The 21712-nt window shown below is 42.9% G+C and overlaps 8 protein-coding genes across 9 annotated transcripts; 6 read left to right on the forward strand and 2 right to left on the reverse strand.

Annotated features, from left to right (window-relative positions):
- Nucleotides 1-1057: 1057 nt before the first annotated feature.
- Nucleotides 1058-1800, forward strand: LOC133454261 (histone H1-like). 2 transcript variants are annotated; one of them, XM_061733151.1, is made up of 2 exons: nt 1058-1561; nt 1625-1800. In XM_061733151.1, exons 1-2 carry the CDS (start codon nt 1058-1060, stop codon nt 1670-1672), a joined length of 552 nt encoding a protein of 183 aa, XP_061589135.1. In that variant the 3' UTR covers nt 1673-1800. The 2 variants fall into 2 exon arrangements, with proteins under 2 accessions (XP_061589135.1, XP_061589134.1); XM_061733150.1 differs by having other exon boundaries at nt 1058-1800.
- Nucleotides 1801-2670: 870 nt separating this feature from the next.
- LOC133448556 (histone H4) lies at nt 2671-3078 on the forward strand. The gene has a single exon (XM_061727206.1). The coding sequence runs from the start codon at nt 2689-2691 to the stop codon at nt 2998-3000; it is 312 nt and encodes a 103-aa protein (XP_061583190.1). The 5' UTR covers nt 2671-2688; the 3' UTR covers nt 3001-3078.
- A 1169-nt stretch (nt 3079-4247) lies between these two features.
- On the forward strand, nt 4248-4680 carry LOC133448457 (histone H2B-like). Its single transcript, XM_061727002.1, has one exon. The coding sequence runs from the start codon at nt 4251-4253 to the stop codon at nt 4623-4625; it is 375 nt and encodes a 124-aa protein (XP_061582986.1). The 5' UTR covers nt 4248-4250; the 3' UTR covers nt 4626-4680.
- Nucleotides 4681-7881: 3201 nt separating this feature from the next.
- On the forward strand, nt 7882-8364 carry LOC133448373 (histone H2A-like). The gene has a single exon (XM_061726828.1). The coding sequence runs from the start codon at nt 7900-7902 to the stop codon at nt 8284-8286; it is 387 nt and encodes a 128-aa protein (XP_061582812.1). The 5' UTR covers nt 7882-7899; the 3' UTR covers nt 8287-8364.
- A 792-nt stretch (nt 8365-9156) lies between these two features.
- Nucleotides 9157-9593, forward strand: LOC133448163 (histone H3). Its single transcript, XM_061726529.1, has one exon. It carries the CDS (start codon nt 9167-9169, stop codon nt 9575-9577), a length of 411 nt encoding a protein of 136 aa, XP_061582513.1. The 5' UTR covers nt 9157-9166; the 3' UTR covers nt 9578-9593.
- A 1744-nt stretch (nt 9594-11337) lies between these two features.
- LOC133444095 (histone H2B-like) lies at nt 11338-12952 on the reverse strand. Its single transcript, XM_061721637.1, has 2 exons — nt 12710-12952; nt 11338-11745 (listed from the first exon to the last, which is right to left on the reverse strand). Exons 1-2 carry the CDS (start codon nt 12950-12952, stop codon nt 11389-11391), a joined length of 600 nt encoding a protein of 199 aa, XP_061577621.1. The 3' UTR covers nt 11338-11388.
- Nucleotides 12953-15258: 2306 nt separating this feature from the next.
- LOC133448099 (histone H1-like) lies at nt 15259-15852 on the forward strand. Its single transcript, XM_061726525.1, has one exon. The coding sequence runs from the start codon at nt 15259-15261 to the stop codon at nt 15850-15852; it is 594 nt and encodes a 197-aa protein (XP_061582509.1).
- A 2921-nt stretch (nt 15853-18773) lies between these two features.
- On the reverse strand, nt 18774-19194 carry LOC133448147 (histone H3). Its single transcript, XM_061726528.1, has one exon. The coding sequence runs from the start codon at nt 19182-19184 to the stop codon at nt 18774-18776; it is 411 nt and encodes a 136-aa protein (XP_061582512.1). The 5' UTR covers nt 19185-19194.
- Between the last annotated feature and the right edge of the window lie 2518 nt (nt 19195-21712).

A 21712-nucleotide genomic window follows, 5' to 3' on the forward strand; every position in this document is an offset into this window, starting at 1 on the left:
TTATTAATTTGGAGCTTTAAATCCTGCTCAGGAAAAAATGTGTTTTTGTTTCTAAAAAGAATATAATTTGATGTATTTATATTTAAGGAAAGCTTGTTCGTCTGGTATGACTTTATTAATCACCAAATGGAAATGTTTATTCAGAGGTTTGTCATTACATGAACAAAACAAGCTTTGAATCTGAATCCCATTCACTAAAGCTCAGCCTACAGTATAAATGTTAAAGACCAGTTATATCAACATGTTAGCAGGCAGCATCAGACAAGAGGTGGTGATGGTGCTTATGAGGTGTTGGACGGGGGGGATGGATGAGTTTGGACACTATACCCACTACAAAAAAGTAAACTACACCACTGCCTTGAAGACTAAATTATGAAATTAATTTATTGCAAAGATATAGAAAAAAAAAGATCATCCGGGCCACTTTTGACCCATGTTGTATATCCAATGGTTAATGTCAGAGGCCAGGATACAGCCACATCACCAATGTGTGCTCTGTGGAGAACAGAGTTGCACTGATTGTCAACATTATTCCTGCTGAAGACCAAAGGGAAAGACACGAGCCTCCACCTGCACCAGTGTGTTTGCTGCTCACACTTTATCTCAGCTTTATAAAGAAATAAACACCAACACGGGATTGTTCTTACTTCACATCTAGGGACGTACATTTGGTCATTGGGAAAAAGGCTTTTTTAAGTGCCCTTACGTATTTCACGACATTTTAAAACAAAAATAAGAGAGGAAATGTGTCGAGCAGCGCGGCCACTCGGGGACGTCTGAAGTCTCCCGGGACAAACCGCAGAGACATCCGAGCTGGACATGAGCTGGACCCCCGGAGACACGAGTCCGCCGTCCTCTCTGCTCACGGCGGCGTCTCACGCGGCTCCAGCACTCAGTTTTCCTCCTTTATCGACGAGGAGAAAACACAAGCGGAGCCGTCCGTCCGCCATGACGGAGCGGCGCCGCGGGTTGACTCTCCACGGTTCTCATGGTGTGTTTAAGTTCCGTCGGAGCTCCGGCCTCTCATCATTAGCAGTGATTCTCGCAGCAGCTCGACATGGCAGAAGTAGCTCCAGCTCCGGCTCCGGCCAAAGCCGCAAAGAAGAAGGTGTCCAAGCCGAAGAAGGCCGGCCCCAGCGCGGCAGAGCTCATCGTGAAGGCCGTGGCCGCGTCCAAGGAGCGCAGCGGCGTGTCCGCCGCCGCCGTCAAGAAAGCTCTGGCCGCCGGAGGATACGACGTGGACAAGAACAAAGCCCGCGTCAACACCGCCATCAAGAGCCTGGTGACCAAGGGGACCCTGGTCCAGACCAAGGGGACCGGGGCCTCCGGCTCCTTCAAGATGAGCAAGAACACTGACACGAAGGCCAAAGCTCCCGTGAAGAAAGCGGCTCCTAAAGCCAACAAGCCCGCCGCCAAGAAACCCGCAGCAGCGAAGAAGGCGAAGAGCGCAGCAGCCAAGAAACCAGCAGCGGCCAAGAAGAGCCCCAAGAAGGTGAAGAAGCCCGCAGCGCTCAAGAAGGTCGCCAAGAGCCCCAAGAAGGTCGCCAAGAGCCCCAAGAAGGTCGCCAAGAGCCCCAAGAAGGTGCTGAAGAAGGCCCCCAAAGCCAACAAGTCCCCCGCCAAGAAGGTGGCCAAGCCCAAAGCCAAGAAGGCAGCACCCAAGAAGAAGTGAAGCATCACTGCTGGAGAAAACCAAAAAGGCTCTTTTAAGAGCCACCACCTCATCCTGAGAGTTGTTTTCCTATCAGCTTGTTTTTTCAACAATAAATTGAACAATTACCCTCATTTATCAAATGTACATTCAAGGGAACAGTACTATATTTTATTTTACACAAAAGTAAAGTGACAGTTTCAAAGAATTTACAAGAACCAGGTTTCAACCCCTTTCTCTTTTATTTGTAACTTACTTTTTGATCCACTATACATTTCACAGTATCTTAATCAATAATTCACCCATAGACTTCAGCATTTCTTAATGTGGCTTATTTTACTACTGTAATTACATTCAAGCCGCCTGGATTTATTTTGATTTTATGGCTGTAGAATTGTCAAATGTGCAAGGAATCAGTGCTCCTGCCCATTCCTTTCCCAAGATAACTGCAACTTTCAATATCTGGCAGTTATTCAATATCACTGTGTGTTCTGACTGTTTAACAGATAAGGACACTTTTTGCAGTATCTAGTATTTAAAGAGTATTAGTATTTTAAGAGCCACCACATCTTCCTTAAAAGGCAAATTGTGTCACATAAGAAATATTGTTTTCTTATAAGAAAATATTGTGGTACTCATGCAACTGCAAATTTGTTATTGATTACATTGTTATAAGTTCAAGTCAGTTATGGATCCTGTCAGTTGTCATTTGGTATGCAACGCTGATATTTCCTCAAATTTAGTCACGAATATTATGAAAGTAAAATATAAATGTATGTTTGTATTTTAAAATGTATAAAATAACCCTATTTTATTTGTGAAATGGACTCTCGTTCAGTCGAAACAACAAAACACGAGTTTACTACCAGTTGTTTTTCAGGAGGAGGCGCTAACACACAAACTACCCACCAACAACCGTTTACACCACGAGAAGAAGAGCAGGCCCGCCCCTGTTCTCTAACACGTCCTCAGAAAAGAGCTATAAGCAGCATTCAGTAGCTCTGAGACACTTTCAAGCAGCAAATCTAGCAGCAAACATGAGCGGACGAGGAAAAGGAGGAAAGGGTCTCGGTAAAGGAGGCGCTAAGCGTCACCGTAAAGTCCTCCGTGACAACATCCAGGGAATCACCAAACCCGCCATCCGCCGTCTGGCTCGCCGCGGTGGGGTGAAGCGTATCTCCGGTCTGATCTACGAGGAGACCCGCGGTGTGCTGAAGGTGTTCCTGGAGAACGTGATCCGTGATGCCGTCACCTACACCGAGCACGCAAAGAGGAAGACGGTGACCGCCATGGATGTGGTGTACGCGCTCAAGAGACAGGGACGCACCCTGTACGGATTCGGGGGTTAAACCAACTAACCGTTTCAACCAAACAACGGCCCTTTTCAGGGCCACCCACCTGATCTGAGAGCAAATTACCGACATTTATACACACACATTGCAAATGACCGCATAATTCCCGAATCTCTTATTTTGAAATCGAACGGCTAATGTAAGCGTTTATCTATATATTTATCTATATGTTCGTGTTCAGTATATCGTCAACTGTCACCCGCAACCCACTGCTAGTTTGCTCCCTTGGAAAGTGGAGCGAGGTATGAAATTCAGTAACATTTCAGTTATTGCAATGTATACAATATTTACAATGTTTTTGTGTTTGAATTGATTAATACAAACTAGCAACTTGACAATTTAATGTAAATACTTGCTTTATTGTAGCCCATTGCATTTATGTGGGCATATTAATTACCTTTTTTAGCATGTAATTGATGTATCTTTATCATTATTTATATCATACTTTTTGTTTCATGGTGCTGGAAGAGTGGCAAATAAATCAGATGGTTTTTGAGACTTCTCTGGTTCCAAGTGATGCTACACATGATTTTGTGTAAACGTCTTGATAATAATTAACAATTATAATCATTAATTATTCGATGCAGGAAATAATAACCTGGACAACAATTTCTATGTCAGATGTGATCACATCTACCACTACATCTTAAATCATAAATAGACATTGAGCATGCAACTGGATTCAATTTTCAAACTTAGTCTTTGCATCTATCTAAATTAAAGCGATACACAACTGACAAGAGTTCTGACGCTTCTGTTGGTCCACGAAAGTTTACCTACTTTTATCCGCTTGTTTACAAAGATTCATGATGTGGAGTTGCTACAGTGTTTTAAATGTTGCGTTTTCCACTGCAGGTGGTTTTAAACGGCTGTATTCACTTAAATGTAATACAGGACAGTTAAATAATTAAACTGTCCTTTTTTGCTGCTCGTTGACCCTGGTCAGATTAAAGAGCTCTGCACTACATTCATCCGCTACTTTTTCACAACCCTCTGAAGACAATCTCACAATACAAATATGGTATTTATAGATGTATTTGCTAAACAAACGGCGCCTGTCGGTAGTTTCCCGCTCTTTCTCTCCACTGAGAGCCGCCCACCAGTTTAAATGAAGACAGACTTCATCTGTTACGTCAGAGACACTGGACCAATCACAGACGGGAGACTGCACTGTAGTTTTTGCATGTGGAGGGAATGAAAGCAGCCTCTCTGACCGAAGCAGTCCATTCTTTTCTGAAGAAGGAAACATGCCTGAACCCGCCAAGTCCGCGCCCAAGAAGGGCTCCAAGAAAGCCGTGACCAAGACCGCCGGGAAAGGCGGCAAGAAGAGGAGAAAGAGCAGGAAGGAGAGCTACGCCATCTACGTGTACAAGGTGCTGAAGCAGGTCCACCCCGACACCGGCATCTCCTCCAAGGCCATGGGCATCATGAACTCGTTCGTCAACGACATCTTTGAGCGCATCGGCTCCGAAGCGTCTCGTCTGGCTCACTACAACAAACGCTCCACCATCACCTCCAGGGAGATCCAGACCGCCGTGCGCCTCCTGCTGCCCGGGGAGCTGGCCAAGCACGCCGTGTCCGAGGGAACCAAGGCCGTCACCAAGTACACCAGCTCCAAGTAGACCAACACCCAATACAAACCAACGGCTCTTTTAAGAGCCACACACCCAATCTGGAGAGCATAAAACTTCCTTCAGCTATTTAAGATGAATAGTGAATAATCATTAGGCTGGTTTTAAAAATAAACTTAATAATTAGAAATCCACAAAGGTTAATGTGATTACAGGAATCATTTATTCATTCAGTATTGTTAAAGCACATCAAATACCTTCTGACATGCTTCAGCTGAATTACTTTAATTAAACAACTGTACCAGACAGTACAATTTTTTTTTTTTTTTTTTTAATTGTAAGATTAAGGTTTATTTGTTGAATATCAGCATTGAGTTGAGTAATGTATCATTTTAAAGGGGACGGCTGAACAGCTCGTAGATCCACGTCACACTGGACGGCTCATCCGGGCGGCTGAACAGACACTGCAGAATTTGGTTGCTTACCTCCTTCTCTGAGTTGGCAGGGGAGACCACTTTATGTTAAAGCAAGAAAAAACTTCTTTTTCATAATAGGTCCCCTTTAAGTTACTTAAAAATGTCTTAACTCCAATGACTGCTTGACTAAACAGTTTTCCAGGTTGGACTTTGTTCCCTCTGAGTCTAATTTAAATGTGTGTTTAGGACATACCTGTCAAATCTCCCGTTTTGGCCGGGAAACTACTGTATTTTACCCCTTTCCCACCGTCCTCCCGTATTAATAACTTCCCGTTTTATAATATTTTTAAAAAGCATTCCTGTGTCTCTCCTAACTGAATTGTAACCGGCCTCGTGAGAACTGCCACCTGCTGTAGTTTGGTTCTGGCGAGGTTAGTGGCAACAACTCAGAGATGGATGGATGTAACCAGAGAAGGCTAGTGCCGACAAAGTGAATAAGTTGTTTAAATATCTCTAAAAATGGGATACCAAATTTACTTCCTTAAAGAGGAGCAAGATTGGCCAGAGAGCCACATGAGTTAAAATGACAAATTAAAAATGTAAATGTTTCACTTGAAGACAATGTGTATATGAATTGAAAATATTTAAATTAAATAAATGTGCTTTAATTTCTTTTTGTGTTTTCATTTAGGCTTTATTATAGGAATAAGAATGTCCACAGCATTTCAGTGTCAACAAAAGTCGGCCTATCAGGCTATGAGCACATCATTGTAGTTTGTAGATGTTTGACACGTCGTTATTTTAGATTTCTTATAAACCTGTCTCAAAATGTAAAATACTGGACCTCTGTTGGGATGGTAAATTTCCCTTATTTTTAAATCCAAAACTTGACAGGTATGGTTTAGGATGTGTAAATACATGCGTGCACACAGACGGCCTCGTGGCGGCGAGACAGCGGCAGCAGCTACTGCCTGACCCGGTTCTGCACGGGGAAAGATTACAGGGCGAGGAGAGGATGGAAGAGCAGTGTTTCCTCCAGACATCGCGCTGCTGGTGTCTCAGCAGGCAGAGGCGATTCTAGGCTCTGTTGGGGCCCTAGGCAAAAATTTCTAGGGGGCCCCTCAAACCAGCGTTCATCACCGTTATGTTATAATAAACTGACACCAACGAAAACTTTATGAAATTTATATTTATTTACACACTGCTAATTTACACACACGACACTGTGTGTAGTTTTTTTTTTTTGACACTGCGTACAGGTGGATGGCCGTGATCATGGGAATGACAACATGGGGCCCCTTAAGGGAGGTTTCTTACTGGCTACTGAGATGTCATTGATAATTGCCTTATGTTTGTTTAAGGAGGAGGATGTGGTCATTGCGGTTACCACATTTTGAGATCTTTAGAGTAAAAACAGCCTTCAATACTTTTTTAGTCCTCAAAATCCCTGATAGGAAACACTTTTGTAATAAAAGTAATTATTAAAAAAAAAAAAAAAGGTTTTTTTTTTTTTTTTTTTTGGGCCTCATGGGCCCCCCAGCAACTCGGGGCCCCAAGCAGTTGCCTGCCTTGCCTGTTCACAAGCTGCGCCCCTGTCAGCAGGAACACGTCCCCGTGGAAATGATGAGGCCAGTGGATCAGCTGATTAGCGGCTCCACAGGAAGGAAAGAGTGTGAACTAGAAGTGCATTCTGGGTGCACAAGAGACAAAGACGATGTGAGTGAGATGTGCCGTCTGGAGACAATCGATCCGCAAAACTGAGAACATCTGGAGCGAGCACGCACACACACACACACACACACACACACACACACACACACACACACACACACACACACACACACACACACACACACACACACACACACACACACACACACACACACACACACACACACACACACACACACACACACTGTACTGCCACCATTTCAAGCCTACATGTTTTGCATCCCTCTTTATTTTGCTGACAGTTTTATTTACAGGCTTTCTGCAAAATGCCACACTTCAACCTGATGACAACTGATATTTTTGCGTCCCCTAGAATAGATGTCCTGCTAGCAGATGAAGCTTCAGGACGTTTGGCGCTGGAGTGAACGGATGAAAGACTTAAAAACTTCCTGAAGCTTCACCTGCCCATCACAACCAGCATCTTTGCTGGTACCGTATATGGTATATTTGCTGTGTCGTATTGGGTTCAACCAGCAAACACAGAAGCCCCCACATCTCCATATCAGTCTTAGTTTAGTTCTTTCTTTTCATTAAACGCATGTTTATTGATCCATTCATTAAGAAACAACTTATGTCAACATGGCCACCTTTTCCCAGTACGTTTCTATTCATTTTATGAAATGTAATTTAAACTTTGGAGGATTTGGCACAGCAAAACAATCTTGTAATCCAGTTTTGATTCTTTTCCACTGGACCTGATAGAAGGTGGGATGGGAGGAAGTTTCCTTTTACATTTTCAAGAGAGAAAAATGTTTCACAATTTAAAATTTGTGATTAATATATCTTTATTTACATAGGAGACTGTCAGTTCTGACCTATATAGCCTACACTTCAAGATAACCAAGCAGTTATATTTAAAAAAAAACAACAAAAAAAACAGGCTAAATCCACAACTTATCTTGTCATAGAATGGAAACCAAGCAAGACTCAGATCTTTAGGGGACAGTCAGTGGAGCTACACCTCCGCTGCTCCTGATTGGTGGATTCTGCTCTGCAGCTCAGCCCCGCCCCCATGTCCGCTGTTTATTGGATAGAATCTTTTCAAAACTCCCGCCTCGTTTCTCTCAGTCCTGATTGGTGCGGCAGGACTCGTCCCGCGCTCTCCGGTATTTAAAGAGGTTTTCCGCTGCTGGAGACACAGTTTCTCTTGACACCAGTTCCAGAAAGACATTATCAACATGAGCGGCCGCGGAAAGACCGGAGGGAAAGCCAGAGCGAAGGCCAAGACCCGCTCCTCCCGTGCAGGACTGCAGTTCCCAGTGGGTCGTGTCCACAGACTGCTGCGTAAAGGCAACTACGCTCAGCGCGTCGGTGCCGGCGCCCCCGTCTACCTGGCGGCTGTGCTGGAGTATCTGACCGCTGAGATCCTGGAGCTGGCTGGAAACGCTGCCCGCGACAACAAGAAGACCCGCATCATCCCCCGTCACCTGCAGCTGGCTGTCCGCAACGACGAGGAGCTCAACAAGCTGCTGGGGGGGGTCACCATCGCTCAGGGCGGCGTGCTGCCCAACATCCAGGCGGTGCTGCTGCCCAAGAAGACCGAGAAGGCCGCCAAGGCCAAGTAAAGCTGCTGCTGAACCCGGAACACAACGGCTCTTTTAAGAGCCACACACTCCTCTGAGAGACACGATTACCAGATAACAATTACATTATACATTATATTAATGTAATTTTTGTGCTTGCATGTTTCGTGCATATAATTCGTTTTGGATAAAAGCGTCTTCGAAATGACAGTATAAAACCACTAAAGATCAATCCACTAAAACGACACAAATTTTAAAGCACAAGGTTTTATGGAGCAGTAACATCTGCACTGGAAACTAAACTGTCTCAGAAGAAACGATCAATAAATACGTCTAGAGATGTGAGATGACTGAGAGCAGATTGTTTAGAAAAGAAACATTTTAACATTTTGGATTATAGCACAAACTAGTTCATCGGTTGTCTGCTGGTTGAAGTGAGGCTATGTAATAACTGATTTTCAGAGGTAATTATATATATATATATATATATATATATATATATATATCCATTAAGGCGGAGAAAACCCTCCACTGTCCTCTAACACGTCGTCCAAAACAGTACACATTTTTTCCTTACCAGTATACACACTATAACTGCTACCCAGCTAATGGGGGTTGGTTTCTAGTGATTGGAGTGAATAAACTAATAAATAAAATTGATAAATAAATTAACTAACTTACACAATCGGGACAGAGAGACAGCAGGGGGCGGGGCTCCGGACTAGGCGGGAGTTTTGAAAAGATTATATCCAATAAACGGCGCACATTGGGGCGCGAGCTCGCTCCCGGGGCGGGGCGGGGCTGCAGAGCAGAATCCACCAATCAGGAGCGGAGGTCTGGACCGCGTCACCGAGTCACACACTTTAAGAGCAGCGAGTCTCGCTTCTTCCAGCATTCTTGTCCTGATCCAGAACCAGTCGCCATGGCCAGAACCAAGCAGACCGCTCGTAAGTCCACCGGAGGCAAAGCCCCCAGGAAGCAGCTGGCCACCAAGGCCGCCCGGAAGAGCGCCCCGGCCACCGGCGGAGTGAAGAAGCCTCACCGCTACAGGCCCGGTACCGTGGCTCTGAGGGAGATCCGCCGCTACCAGAAGTCCACGGAGCTGCTGATCCGCAAGCTGCCCTTCCAGCGGCTGGTGAGAGAAATCGCTCAGGACTTCAAGACCGACCTGCGCTTCCAGAGCTCCGCCGTCATGGCCCTGCAGGAGGCCAGCGAGGCTTACCTGGTGGGGCTGTTCGAGGACACCAACCTGTGCGCCATCCACGCCAAGAGGGTCACCATCATGCCCAAAGACATCCAGCTGGCCCGCCGCATCCGCGGGGAGAGAGCTTAGACCGTCTCCCCTGTAACCCACAACGGCTCTTTTAAGAGCCTCCAACATCACCACTAAAGAGCTGCTTTTCCTTTTAGTATGTAACGTGAAAAACGCACTTTGTGTTGTCTGTCTTTTTTTAACTAGCAGCCGAGGAGTTATCTTGATCTGAAGCTTTATTTTAATAAAAAGCCACGACATTCATTCGTCAGCGTACCTCGTGTCCTGCCGCGGGGCTACTGCGCATGCTCCTCCCTACTCTGGCATGCTGGGAAATGTGGTTTTCATGTCACATTCACAACATCACACCGCCCATCTCCCTCAGTATAAACTTATAACTATAAACGGAAATCTTATTTCACGCCACACTTATTGCAATCAGTAATGAATTTAAAAGTTTTCATGTTGGAAAGGCTGTATAACTAAAACACCAACTTGACACCATCCACCCAGAGAAATGACTGAAATACTCCTGACCCTCAAACTGCAACAAGTATGGCTGTTTCTGTCTCACTGCACATCAGTGCGTTTTATAGAAATCAGGTATACATATACACCCCCTTCCAAACCCACCCCTTGGACCTAAGCATTTGATGAAAACAGTTAATAATTAATAAGGAAAACAGAAAAAAAAGATAAAACAATAATAACAATAAAACAAACAAAAAATAAAAAAAGACAAAATAAAACAAAGGCAAAACAATATCAAAAACTGGACAAGGATAGCTGCAACAAGGTAGTCTATATCAATTTTAAATACATCTTTCAAGTTTGGCTTTAATTTGATCTGCTGCCATATGCCAAAATAAAATATTTTGTTGTTTTGCATTCTGGATTCGGGCTGTAGATAGTTCCAGATAGATAATATCAAAAAAGTCAAATACTAAGGGGAGTTGTTTTACTATTTAAGTCTCATGAATATAACTTCTAGTTGAGGTGCTGGCTGTGATGAAGAGAAGTAATTCCACAAGTTATTTCTCACAAATGTTTACCACCGGAAATGCAGATTATAGCAAGAGTTTCAGATTGTCTGTAAAGTCAACTGGTCCTTTGCAATGAGACATTAAAAGTTGTGATAAATTGCTGTACAATTTTAAATACATCTGTAAAATTTTCATTCATTGTACGTTGCACATTAATCATTCCTTTATCTCAGCTTATTGTGTGAAGCCTCTGCTGCCGTCAATTGGCCTGTCTCTAAAATCAATACTTTTGATTCTTCAGTCATTTGTGGTAATGTATATCATTAACAGGAATACAGACAAAAGTAAACTATTCAGATTTGGTCTAAATGACATGGTAGGAACTACTTACTTTAGTATATTATTCTCATTTTAATGGTTTTATCATTTTACTCAGGACCTTTTTTAGTGATGGAAACACCTTTTTCAAACTCTGGTTTTCCTGTTGTAACAGCTTGGCTGTAACGTGAATGAGGCTGTTACCTCAGTATACTTCTGACTTTAAAAATAACTGATGTCTTTTTAAAATCCAAAACAATTGTTTTAGATGTACTGGGCACATTAAGAGTATTTGCACAATGTATTGGAATCACCAATACCAGCCTGAATTTTTCCAATTAGATCGGAAAGGAAATTGAAAATCATTACAGTCCTCTATCTTATGAGCAGCAATATTTATTCAAGTTAAACTACAGTAATAACAAGTAATACTTTCTATTTCAGAAGACAATGGTGTATAATGTTCCTGAGCCAAAGCTCAGACATCCTCGGTACTGGGGGGGAGTTACCCCAAAACAAGGGAGGATAACGAGCTCTCCAGATTGGGTGTGTGGCTCTTAAAAGAGCCGTTGGTTTGTATTGGGTCTTGGTCTACTTGGAGCTGGTGTACTTGGTGACGGCCTTGGTTCCCTCGGACACGGCGTGCTTGGCCAGCTCCCCGGGCAGCAGGAGGCGCACGGCGGTCTGGATCTCCCTGGAGGTGATGGTGGAGCGTTTGTTGTAGTGAGCCAGACGAGACGCTTCAGAGGCGATGCGCTCAAAGATGTCGTTGACGAACGAGTTCATGATGCCCATGGCCTTGGAGGAGATGCCGGTGTCGGGGTGGACCTGCTTCAGCACCTTGTACACGTAGATGGCGTAGCTCTCCTTCCTGCTCTTTCTCCTCTTCTTGCCGCCTTTCCCGGCGGTCTTGGTCACGGCTTTCTTGGAGCCCTTCTTGGGCACGGACTTGGCGGGTTAAGGCATGTTTCCTTCTCCAGAAACGAATGAACTGCTTCGGTCAGAGAGGCTGCTTTCATTCAGTCCAGTGGCTCTGACGTCACAGATGGGGTCTGTCTTCATTTAAACTGGTGGGCGGCTCTCAGTGGAGAGAAAGAAGAGCGGGAAAATGCAGAAATCCTCTGTTTACAATCCAATATAATATAGCAAAATATTAGATTTTTCTCTTAAATTTATGAAAAGAGGCAAAGATTGTGGCGTGTCAGATGAACTAGAGAGCGCTATGCCTTTTCTGTAGAAACACTACTAAATTAAGTTATTTTGTTTTCTTAAACTTCTCATGAAGTGTTGTTTTTTCTTTACATGTACAAAAATAAATCAAATCAAAGGTCAAATGGTGATTTCGTTTAAGACGTTGAAAACACTTATTTACCAATATAATCGATGTGTAATTTTGTACTTGGGAAATCGTTTTAGTAAATTTCTGAAAATTTGTAAATGTATTTTCAGATATGTAGGGGAATGTTCCATTGTAAGAAATCCCTCTCCACTCTTGTACACTTGGTACATCAAGGCTCAGTCTTGTTGTGTTCATGTTCTGCAGTTCATTCCTACTTTACAGACACAAACCACCAGTCTCATGCTCTTTGACTAGACAGAACTTTCTCAGGTCGAAAAGTTGATCAAAGTATGAAGTCGTGGAGATGTTACACAGTTCTTGTCCAGACTTGTATGCAGCTTTGGCAGACAAATGACTCATAGTATTAATATTAAACATATTGGAAAACAATTGAATCACGACCCTAAAGTGGTAGTATGGTACATGAAAAAGGAAATATTGCCCTTTTAAAAAAGGTGGGTGGCCCTGAAAAGGGCCGTTTGATGTTTGATACGGTCAGATGGTTTAACCCCCGAATCCATACAGGGTGCGTCCCTGTCTCTTGAGCGCGTACACCACATCCATGGCGGTCACCGTCTTCCTCTTTGCGTGCTCTGTGTAGGTGACGGCATCACGGATCACGTTCTCCAGGAAGACCTTGAGCACACCGCGGGTCTCCTCGTAGATCAGACCGGAGATACGCTTCACCCCCCCGCGGCGAGCCAGACGGCGGATGGCGGGTTTGGTAATTCCCTGGATGTTGTCACGGAGGACTTTACGGTGACGCTTTGCGCCTCCTTTACCGAGACCCTTTCCTCCTTTTCCTCGTCCGCTCATGTTGAATATGAAGTTAGTCAACAACTGAGCTGGAACTACTTTGACCACGTTATTTAGCTCCTCCCTGAGGACGTGTTTGAAGACAGGCGCGGGCCTAATATTCTTCTCCTCATTAAAGGATGCTGATACCAGATCGTTCAGTGTGTTATAGCGCCACTTACTGGGACACAATAGTTAGTAACTTCATGTCTTTTTAAATCCTGATATGGCTGCGTTCAACAAATATAATTTTAGTTTATTTATTATTATCTGGTACATTTGACGTTTGGAGTGGTCTTTCAAATGAGCAAGTAAATGATTTTTATTAAGTTTCAAGCATTTAATTTCCAAAATCAATATCAGTTTCCCATGAAGGAATAATTTATAGGAGGTATCATCAAGCTTTTGTCTTCTGCTCATTTTCCATTTAACCGGATTATTGTTTATTATCATTTAACTTTGTAACTGAAATCATGAATTATTTTCTGTTATTTTGTCTGCTTTGCATTGAAGCACAGGTTATATCCACATTTGAATAACATAAAGACAATATGTTCTTCAAAGGTCTATTTTCACAAAAATATCTCCTTACATATTTTCCGAAAATAAACTAATTAAAATCTGTATAAGAAAAGATAAACATTTACTATTCAAATTACTTTCTGTCTATCATCAATCATGTCTGCACTTCTCCCTTATACACATGTCTTTGTCCTCTCAGCAAGTTCACTTTTGATAACAGAATAAATGTTGTTTGCAGTTAAACTATGTCACATTTACACTATAAAAACACAAACCATTAACTGACTACATTTGTAACATTGTATTAGAAACACAACTGCTTTGGACGTTGGTCACCATTTTCTCAACTACAAAAGACAGAATAAATTAAAATATTTAGTGAATGTATTGTTATTAGCGTAATATTGAGATTTTTATATAATACTGTGATTTTTTTTATGATATTGTTATTGTTATATTGTCATTTGTATTGGTCCAAATAAGTTCAGTTTGCAGTTAACACTGGGACCAGTAAAAGCCACTGACGATCAGCCGACTCACGTTTCCGTTTTTATTTGTTATTTCAGAATAAATTATTTTCTAAAATATGTCACCCTATGGGTCAGCTTGCACTCTGTGGGCGTAACAAAGCCATGCTGCTATTTTCTAAATGTGGGCTTGTTACCAGGCCGGGAACCTTGTTCTCATATTATGTTGGAGACATTCAGACAGACCATCCTATTCCTGAATCCCCTCTTCTGGTTGAGTGTGGTATTATTTATGCATATTATTTATCCTGCAAACATCTCAGACCTTTTAGCTCTCCCCACCACCTGAACCCTTCACAGTCTCAGGTGACCTAGTGAAAGGCTGGCAGGGGGGACACGCACATCCATGCTATCAGAGCAGGAGACCCACGGTTGTTGAAGACGTTGCCTGCTTCTATACATTGCTTTAACACAATTGAATTTCTTACAAAGCAGCAAACATAAGACATTTATTTCAACAGCTTTGGGCTGGTCTTATGTTGTGTTCTCGTGTGTTTTTTATGTTTCATGCTTGTTTGGACATTTGTATTTATGAATTGAATAATGACCTGCGTATGAAATGTTTTAAAATGAGCTTCATGTCAAAAAGCTCTTGATATGTTTAACTTCAACATCCATAAGTGCAAGTTCAGGATTTTATTCATTTCAAAAATGAAAAAAGAAAGAAAATTTTTGTTTTGAAGTATAACATACTTAAAAAGAAGTTGCAAAAAATAACTCTGATAACATTGCAGTAATCAGCAGAAACCTGACAGGAAGTCGCTGCCACAAGAGCCTCCTCCATCAGTGTGTTTGCTGCTGCCACATTATCTTCATTTTAACGAAACATTAGGGTCAACTGATGTTTGTTGTTCTTTTTGTTCATTGAACAAACATATGATTCAGCTAGAAATGTGTTTTTCTCGGAAATCTTGTGTATTTTAAAGCATTTTAGGAGAGAAAGAAGAGGGGAAAGTTGCCGATCGGCCCCGAGCTCCGCGGCGACTCCACGAAGTTTTAAACCCCCACAAACAAACTGCGGAGAACATCGGACTTCCAGAGTATCTGGACACGAAGAGAAACTAGTCCGCTGTCAGCTTCTCCTCTGTCAGCCTGAAACGACGCTCCAACACTGATTTCTGACCCGTTAAAGGACGAGGAGAAAACACAAGTGTGACTCCGCCGACTGCACACGGGAGCGGCGCTGCGGGTTGAGTCTCCACGGTTCTCATGGTGTGTTTAAGTTCCGTCGGAGCTCCGGCTTCTCATCATTAGCAGTGACTCTCGCAGCAGCTCGACATGGCAGAAGTAGCTCCAGCTCCGGCTCCGGCCAAAGCCGCCAAGAAGAAGGTGTCCAAGCCGAAGAAGGCCGGCCCCAGCGCGGCAGAGCTCATCGTGAAGGCCGTGGCCGCGTCCAAGGAGCGCAGCGGCGTGTCCGCCGCCGCCGTCAAGAAAGCTCTGGCCGCCGGAGGATACGACGTGGACAAGAACAAAGCCCGCGTCAACACCGCCATCAAGAGCCTGGTGACCAAGGGGACCCTGGTCCAGACCAAGGGGACCGGGGCCTCCGGCTCCTTCAAGATCAGCAAGAACACTGACACGAAGGCCAAAGCTCCCGTGAAGAAAGCGGCTCCTAAAGCCAACAAGCCCGCCGCCAAGAAACCCGCAGCAGCGAAGAAGGCGAAGAGCGCAGCAGCCAAGAAACCAGCAGCGGCCAAGAAGAGCCCCAAGAAGGTGAAGAAGCCCGCAGCGCTCAAGAAGACGGCCAAGAGCCCCAAGAAGGTCGCCAAGAGCCCCAAGAAGGTGCTGAAGAAGGCCCCCAAAGCCAACAAGTCCCCCGCCAAGAAGGTGGCCAAGCCCAAAGCCAAGAAGGCAGCACCCAAGAAGAAGTGAAGCATCACTGCTGGAAAAAATCAAAAAGGTTCTTTTAAGAGCCACCACCTCATCCTGAGAGTTCTTTTCCTATCACTTTGTTTTTTCAACAATAAATTGCACAATTACCCCCAATGTATTGAATGTACATTCAAGGGAACATTACTATATTTTATTTTAAACAAACACAAAAGTCAACAGTTTCAAAGAATTTACAAGAACCAGTTTCAACCACTTTCTCTTTTACTCTTTTTTTTTTTTTTTTTTTTTTACTCCACTATACATTTCAGAGTATCTTAATCAATAATTCACTCATGGGCTTCAGAATTTATTAATGTGGTTTATAAACCCTTTTACTATCGTAATTACATTCAAGCCGCCTGGATTTATTTAGATTTCATGGCTGTAGAATTGCCAAATGTGCAAAGAATCAGTGCTCCTGCCCATTCCTTTCCCAAGATAACTTCAACTTTCAATATCTGGCAGTTATTCAATATTACTGTGTGTTCTAACTGTTTAACAGATAAGGACACTTTTTGCAGTATCTTAGTATTTAAAGAGTATTAGTATTTTAAGAGCCACCACATCTTCCTTAAAAGGTAAATTGTGTCACATAAGAAATATTGTTTTCTTATAAGAAAATATTTGTGTACTCATGTAACTGCAAATTTGTTATTGATTACATTTTTATAATTTAAAGTCAGTTATGTATCCTGTCAGTTGTCATTTGGTTTGCAACGCTGATATTTTTTCTTGATTACAGTTTAAGTCATCAAATAAACAAATCTAATCTAACTCTCAAACATGCCTCACACATCATGTAGTACTACATACAATGTGTTTTCTTTTTGGTTAACCAATTCATTGAGCACTTTGTATCAAATTTAGTCATTTTCTACTGATGAAATATTTTGATTAAAAAAAAAAAATCAATTTCTAGAACAACTTTTATTTAACCCAAATGTCAGAGTACAGCAGCACAGCAATGGAAACCTACTGGATTATTACATGATGTCTGTAGAGGGAAAAAAATGGAATAAAAATATAAACATGAAAATGTGTTTTTCACTATTGTTCTTCCTCCAATAATTATTATTATCATTATTATTAATAAATTCCACTAAACTCACATGTACATAGTTGTTTTTGTCATGTGAATTGTACACAATGTAAAACTTGAAAATATGTCTTTTTTCCATAAATATATGTGTAGAATATATATAAATATTTGTCTCAGTGATGAAGCCATGGAGACAAAGTAAGCAATAAATCTATGGGACCATTTGTGGGTCAGGAGAGAAAAAGCAACAGAAGTGGTTCCAGTAAATGAACATCATTTATGATGATGCTACAACAGCTGCCTTCAAACACCCAGCTTCAACTATGTGAAATGCTGACTCCATTCCCAGTGAAGGCCTGACCAGAAGGATCCCTGAAAGATCTGGCAACTAAGAACAAGCTTAAATAGAGATAAAATACTTTATTATGGAATTATACAACGTGTGCACTAAATAACATCATTGTTGGTATTTGGTGGGATAAAATAAAGGACTGAAAGGTGGAAGTACAAAAAAAACCTGATACTAGGGTATGTTTAAGATCTTATACTGCTCATATTAGATGTTGACTATTAATTATTAGTGCAAGAGGAGGAAAACTATTAATTGAGGGAATCGTGTTCTGCTTTGTGACAATTAATGTAGCAACTTTTACAGTAATGAGATTCATGGAAGCAGCTCTGTCGTACAGTTAAATAAATGACACAAATCTACCTTATTTACTCATTAGTCCCTGGACTATGTGAAACCTGGATTATTCTCAATTTTTGCAGACTGCTTTAAAAGTTTGTAAGTTATTACTGATGAACATATGAAGCAGCAAGCCGCGACTTCATCACGGCTTGCTGCCGAGAGACGACGGGAACGCTGATCAGGAAGTACCACAACTTGACCACCAGAGGGCAGCGTTTACCAGCGAGTGCTACAGCTCTTCATATCCTTACCTGCTTCAGCTGGCGCGGTCTCCAGCCTTCTGCAGAGCAGCTCTGCAGGGAGCCTTTGATTTGAGTACCAACCTTCAACTGTGTGAACATATTAATGGTTGAAAGAGCTTAACTATTAAGCAACAGAGGTTTTGAGTGAAATGCTAAATATTCCTGCTTAATATTATTATGAATGTTCTTTGGGTTTTGACTTAAGAGTTCAAATGCGTTACCAAATGAGTGCATAAGAGGTTTATAAGAGTTATTTCTTAATTACAGTTCAAGTCATAAATTTGAAACAGTCCATCAGTGTCTTAATATCTTGAGCACTTTGAATCAAATGTAGTCATTTTCTACTTTTGAAATGTTTTGATAAAAAAAAAAAAAAAGTTACTAGAACAACTTTTATTTAACCCAAATGTCAGAGTACAGCAGCACAGCAATGGAAACCTACTGGATTAGTACATGTCTGTAGAGGGGGAAAAAAAACGTTTTTGGATGAAAGTGGTATAAAAACAGGTAAAAATAAACATGAAAATATGTTTTTCACTATTGTTCATCCTCCAATTATTATTATTAATACATTCCACTGAACTCACATGAATGTACCATTTTTATGCTTATTGTGATAGTTATCTTTTTCATGTGAAATTTACAGAATTTAAAACTTGAAAGTCTTGTTCCATAAATATGTAAAATAAAAGGGCTGAAAGATGGAGATGCAGGGAATACAGGTTATAAAAACTAACTATACTAGTGTATGTTTAAGATCTTATACTGCTCATTAGATGTAGCCTATTAATTATAGTGGAAGAAGAGCTAAACTATTTAATTGAGGGAATCGTGTTCTGCTTTGTGACAATTAATGTAGCAACTTTTACAGTAATGAGATTGATGGAAGCAGCTCTTTAGTAGTGTTGGTGGCTCTTAAAAGAGCCGTTGTGGTTACAGGGTAGACGGTCTAAGCTCTCTCTCCGCGGATGCGGCGGGCCAGCTGAATGTCTTTGGGCATGATGGTGACCCTCTTGGCGTGGATGGCGCACAGGTTGGTGTCCTCGAACAGCCCCACCAGGTAAGCCTCGCTGGCCTCCTGCAGGGCCATGACGGCGGAGCTCTGGAAGCGCAGGTCGGTCTTGAAGTCCTGAGCGATTTCTCTCACCAGCCGCTGGAAGGGCAGCTTGCGGATCAGCAGCTCCGTGGACTTCTGGTAGCGGCGGATCTCCCTCAGAGCCACGGTACCGGGCCTGTAGCGGTGAGGCTTCTTCACTCCGCCGGTGGCCGGGGCGCTCTTCCGGGCGGCCTTGGTGGCCAGCTGCTTCCTGGGGGCTTTGCCTCCGGTGGACTTACGAGCGGTCTGCTTGGTTCTGGCCATGGCGACTGATTCTGGATCAGGACAATAATGCTGGGAGAAGCGAGACTCGCTGATCTTAAAGTGTGTGACTCGGTGACGCGGTCCAGACCTCCGCTCCTGATTGGTGGATTCTGCTCTGCAGCCCCGCCCCCCCCGGGAGCGAGCTCGCGCCTCAATGTGCGCCGTTTATATGATAGAATATTTTCAAAACTCCCGCCTAGTCCGCAGCCCCGCCCCCTGCTGATCTGCCGGGCGGCTCTTTTTCCTGATTGGTCGCTCGAGAACCGTCCTGCGCTCTCGCACATTTAAGGAGGTTTTCAGCTGCTGGAGACACACAGTACGTTTACATGCAGCAAATAAATTGGATTTCTGATCGTATCAGATAAAGACATCCATAATACCGAATCATTTGTCTGAGTATACATGCTGTTCAGAGAATCGGATATATAGCCAGAGCACAACAACAACAACAACAACAACAACAACAACAACAACAACAACAACAACAACGAAAGATGTTGTACGAGGACCTGGACGAGGCTACAGCAACGTACATCTCGTCCATTATGTACCTCTTAGTTGTGATGATGAAAAGAACAACAGATCTTTTGGCTGCAGTGATGATAGAAGAACGACGCCGCCGGCGAGTAATACGTCAAGGGGCCATAGAGAGCGCCAATTTGTTGATGAACGCTGGAGCCTCTCTGCTACAAAGGACGTCTCAACGTTCATGCTGGATGCGGGTCAGGAGCAAAGACTGGTGGGAGCGAGTGGTGTTAAAGGAATTTGGTGACGAGGAGTGGAAAGAGAACTTCCGAATGACCCGCAGGACCTTCGACAAGTTATGTGGCTTGATGTCACGAGTTATGAAACCTGAGGCCGTGACCGTTCGGGCACCGGTACCGCTTCAGATGAGGGTTGCGATTGTTCTTTACAAGCTGGCCAGTTCTTCTGACTACAGGGTTGTGGCAAACCAGTTCGGCGTGCACAAGTCGACAGTGAAAAAGTTTGTGTATATTTTTTGCAAAGGGATGGTATCATCGGTCATGCAAAACATCATCATGGTGCCCACTGCAGAGGAAGCCATCGCCATAGCAAGCCGGTTCGAGCAAAAGTTCAACATCCCCCAAATAATCGGTTGCATCGACAGCACCCACATTCCTGTTTTACCACCAAGTGATGGCTACAATGACTTCATCAATCCCAAAGGATGGCCTTCCTATGTCCTCCAAGCTGTGGTGGACGACACCTATCGGTGAGTTGTGGGCAAACACATTTCCTCTTAACCCTTACATACTGTGCAGGATCTAATTTGAACCATTTTTTACAGTTGAGAGAAGAAAACACACCTCAAAAGAGAAATGTAAAAGATTTGTCTTCATGTGACCAAGAATATACACAAATGGAAATGTTTCAACTTTTTGTGCAACTGATACACATTTTGTTGTTTGTCTGAATCATATTTATTTTCCAAAATTCATTTTTGACTATTAATGGTGGTGAGGGGATACTGTAAAATGCTAAAATATGCAGTTTTTGAGGGTTAAAGAATGTTTTGCCACCCATCCCCACCCGCTGTGCAGTCTGAGCATCATGAACTTAATGCTGCTATTATGTCTCATAGGTTTTGGAACATAAACTGCAAACTGCCTGGAAGTGCCCACGACGAAAACGTTCTTAGGCAGTCAGCGTTGTTCAGCCATGCACATCAGCTGCCTAAAGTAAGTCGTCCTATACACTCCAGGTATCTTACTGGACATGCTAAGTTAGTATTCCGTATCACCTCTGCATATAATTTTTTTCTGATACCTTAATGTGCAAATCCATCAGATGCAACACATTCTGAAATTTGTTGTTCATTGTTATCTTGTCTTTTTCACTAAGGGCCTAAGGGAAATCAACGGTGTTGCTATCAACCCTTTTCTTCTGGGAGATCCGGCTTATCCTCTCATGGAGTGGCTGATCAAAGGGTACACCCATTCCCCACGCATCACCCCTGAGCAGGAGTCATTTAATGTGTACTTAAGCTCTGCAAGGAACACTGTCGAGATCGCCTTTGGGAGACTGAAGTCACGCTGGCGAGTGTTGCTCAAGCGAAGTGATTTTCATTTTACATTCACCCCTCATGTGATAGCTACATGTTGTGCGTTGCATAACTTATGTGAAGATGAGAAGGACAGTGTAAATCCCACCTGGACCGATGAGGCTGCTGTATTAGAATCCGACCTACCACAACCTGATGCCCGTGCCCACAACGCCTCTGACGATGCAGGTGGTCAGAAGATCAGAGAGGTGCTTACAGACTATTTGAGTGCAAACTTCCCTCTGCGCAGACCCTTGTTTTAGCATTTTGTTTGCAGTTGTAAGAGCTTCCTTCATCTTTTTTGCTGTACGGCACATACTTTTATGTGCCGTATGTTTCCTGCCACGAATAAAGTCATTTCATTTGTAGTTATGTGTTTCACTTTTATTACAAACAAAGAGCTACATATGAGTGTTTTAGTGTTACATTTATTATGAACAGATACAAAATGGTATACAAATCTTAA

This window comes from Cololabis saira, chromosome 1, assembly GCF_033807715.1.
Source record: "Cololabis saira isolate AMF1-May2022 chromosome 1, fColSai1.1, whole genome shotgun sequence".
Classification (NCBI taxonomy): domain Eukaryota; kingdom Metazoa; phylum Chordata; class Actinopteri; order Beloniformes; family Belonidae; genus Cololabis; species Cololabis saira.

Bases quoted from the DNA above. Each gene is read 5' to 3' on its own strand.
- LOC133448556 (XM_061727206.1), top strand. From the start codon at position 2,689: ATGAGCGGACGAGGAAAAGGAGGAAAGGGTCTCGGTAAAGGAGGCGCT.
- LOC133448147 (XM_061726528.1), bottom strand. From the start codon at position 19,184: ATGGCCAGAACCAAGCAGACCGCTCGTAAGTCCACCGGAGGCAAAGCC.
- LOC133448373 (XM_061726828.1), top strand. From the start codon at position 7,900: ATGAGCGGCCGCGGAAAGACCGGAGGGAAAGCCAGAGCGAAGGCCAAG.
- LOC133444095 (XM_061721637.1), bottom strand. From the start codon at position 12,952: ATGAGCGGACGAGGAAAAGGAGGAAAGGGTCTCGGTAAAGGAGGCGCA. The intron at 11,746-12,709 runs GTGACCGCCATG...TAACCCGCCAAG, and splicing joins AGCACGCAAAGAGGAAGACG to TCCGTGCCCAAGAAGGGCTC.
- LOC133448099 (XM_061726525.1), top strand. From the start codon at position 15,259: ATGGCAGAAGTAGCTCCAGCTCCGGCTCCGGCCAAAGCCGCCAAGAAG.
- LOC133454261 (XM_061733150.1), top strand. From the start codon at position 1,058: ATGGCAGAAGTAGCTCCAGCTCCGGCTCCGGCCAAAGCCGCAAAGAAG.
- LOC133448163 (XM_061726529.1), top strand. From the start codon at position 9,167: ATGGCCAGAACCAAGCAGACCGCTCGTAAGTCCACCGGAGGCAAAGCC.
- LOC133448457 (XM_061727002.1), top strand. From the start codon at position 4,251: ATGCCTGAACCCGCCAAGTCCGCGCCCAAGAAGGGCTCCAAGAAAGCC.